The sequence below is a fragment of the Nematolebias whitei genome, chromosome 24, assembly GCF_014905685.2.
Source record: "Nematolebias whitei isolate Nwh7 chromosome 24, NemWhi1, whole genome shotgun sequence".
Lineage (NCBI taxonomy): Eukaryota > Metazoa > Chordata > Actinopteri > Cyprinodontiformes > Rivulidae > Nematolebias > Nematolebias whitei.
Window position 1 is genome coordinate 980,681 of NC_056521.1, and position 1,212 is coordinate 981,892.

Below are 1,212 nucleotides of genomic sequence, written 5' to 3' on the forward strand. Positions count from 1 at the left end.
CCAAAGGTTCCTCAGACTGGGTACACCTGGAGTCCAGCCTCTCCAAAGGTTCCTCAGACTGGGTACACCTGGATCAGATGAGCAGCTTCTGGCATGCAACAGAAAAATCTCAATACTGAAGCCCTGACCAACATTTTACCGATGGTGACGTGAGTTTGAGTCGAGGTGGAAGGTTGAGCATCTTCTTCAGGTCCTGCTTCCTGAGGAGAAACACAGAGGGGTTTTGTTTGTTGCAGAACAACAGGGAACTGATCAACGTTGATGACAAAGCTACAACTGAGCTTTTACAAATAAAAAAGGACACTATAAGTGCACTGGCGAAATATTGAATTTCCCCTCGAGAACAAAAATGATCTAAAAGTTGATCAAAATAAAACTCTAGTCAACTTAAAGTAGCACGAGGCTAGCTAAACGTAGCAAAACCTTAACTGATAACAGTACTGGATGTGCACCAGCAGCACCAGAGCAAGTGACTTCAAAAAGATCAACAAGCTCATAAAGAAGGCTGGCTCAGTTCTGGGGATTCCTCTAGAACCTTTGGAGATGATTGTTCAAAGAAGGATTCTTCATCAAATGAAGAACATTATAGACAACCCTCAGCACCCTCTTCATCAGACTGTCATACAACATCACTGTCATACAACAAAAGACTGTCATACAACAGACTGTCATACAACATCACTGTCATACAACAGACTGTCATACAACAGACTGTCATACAACAGACTGTCATACAACATCACTGTCATACAACAAAAGACTGTCATACAACAGACTGTCATACAACAAAAGACTGTCATACAACATTAGACTGTCATACAACAGACTGTCATACAACATTAGACTGTCATACAACAACAGACTGTCATACAACAACAGACTGATACAACAACAGACTGTCATACAACAACAGACTGTCCTACAACAACAGACTGTCCTACAACAACAGACTGTCCTACAACAACAGACTGTCCTACAACAACAGACTGTCATACAACAACAGACTGTCATACAACAACAGACTGTCATACAACAACAGACTGTCATACAACAACAGACTGTCATACGTCAACAGACTGTCATACGTCAACAGACTGTCATACGTCAACAGTGTCATACAACAACAGACTGTCATACAACAACAGACTGTCATACAACAACAGAGTGTCATACAACAACAGACTGTCATACAACAACAGACTGTCATACAAC

At 41.3% G+C, this 1,212-nt stretch overlaps 1 protein-coding gene across 1 annotated transcript in view; it reads right to left on the minus strand.

The window, feature by feature from the left end:
* Positions 1 to 1,212, minus strand: part of LOC119429181 (general transcription factor 3C polypeptide 3) — a 22,496-nt gene that overhangs the window by 19,192 nt on the left and 2,092 nt on the right. The window contains exon 2 of the mRNA XM_037696860.1: positions 140 to 200. Within this exon, the coding sequence (XP_037552788.1) occupies positions 140 to 200 (61 nt within the window). The remainder of the gene's footprint in view (positions 1 to 139; positions 201 to 1,212) is intronic.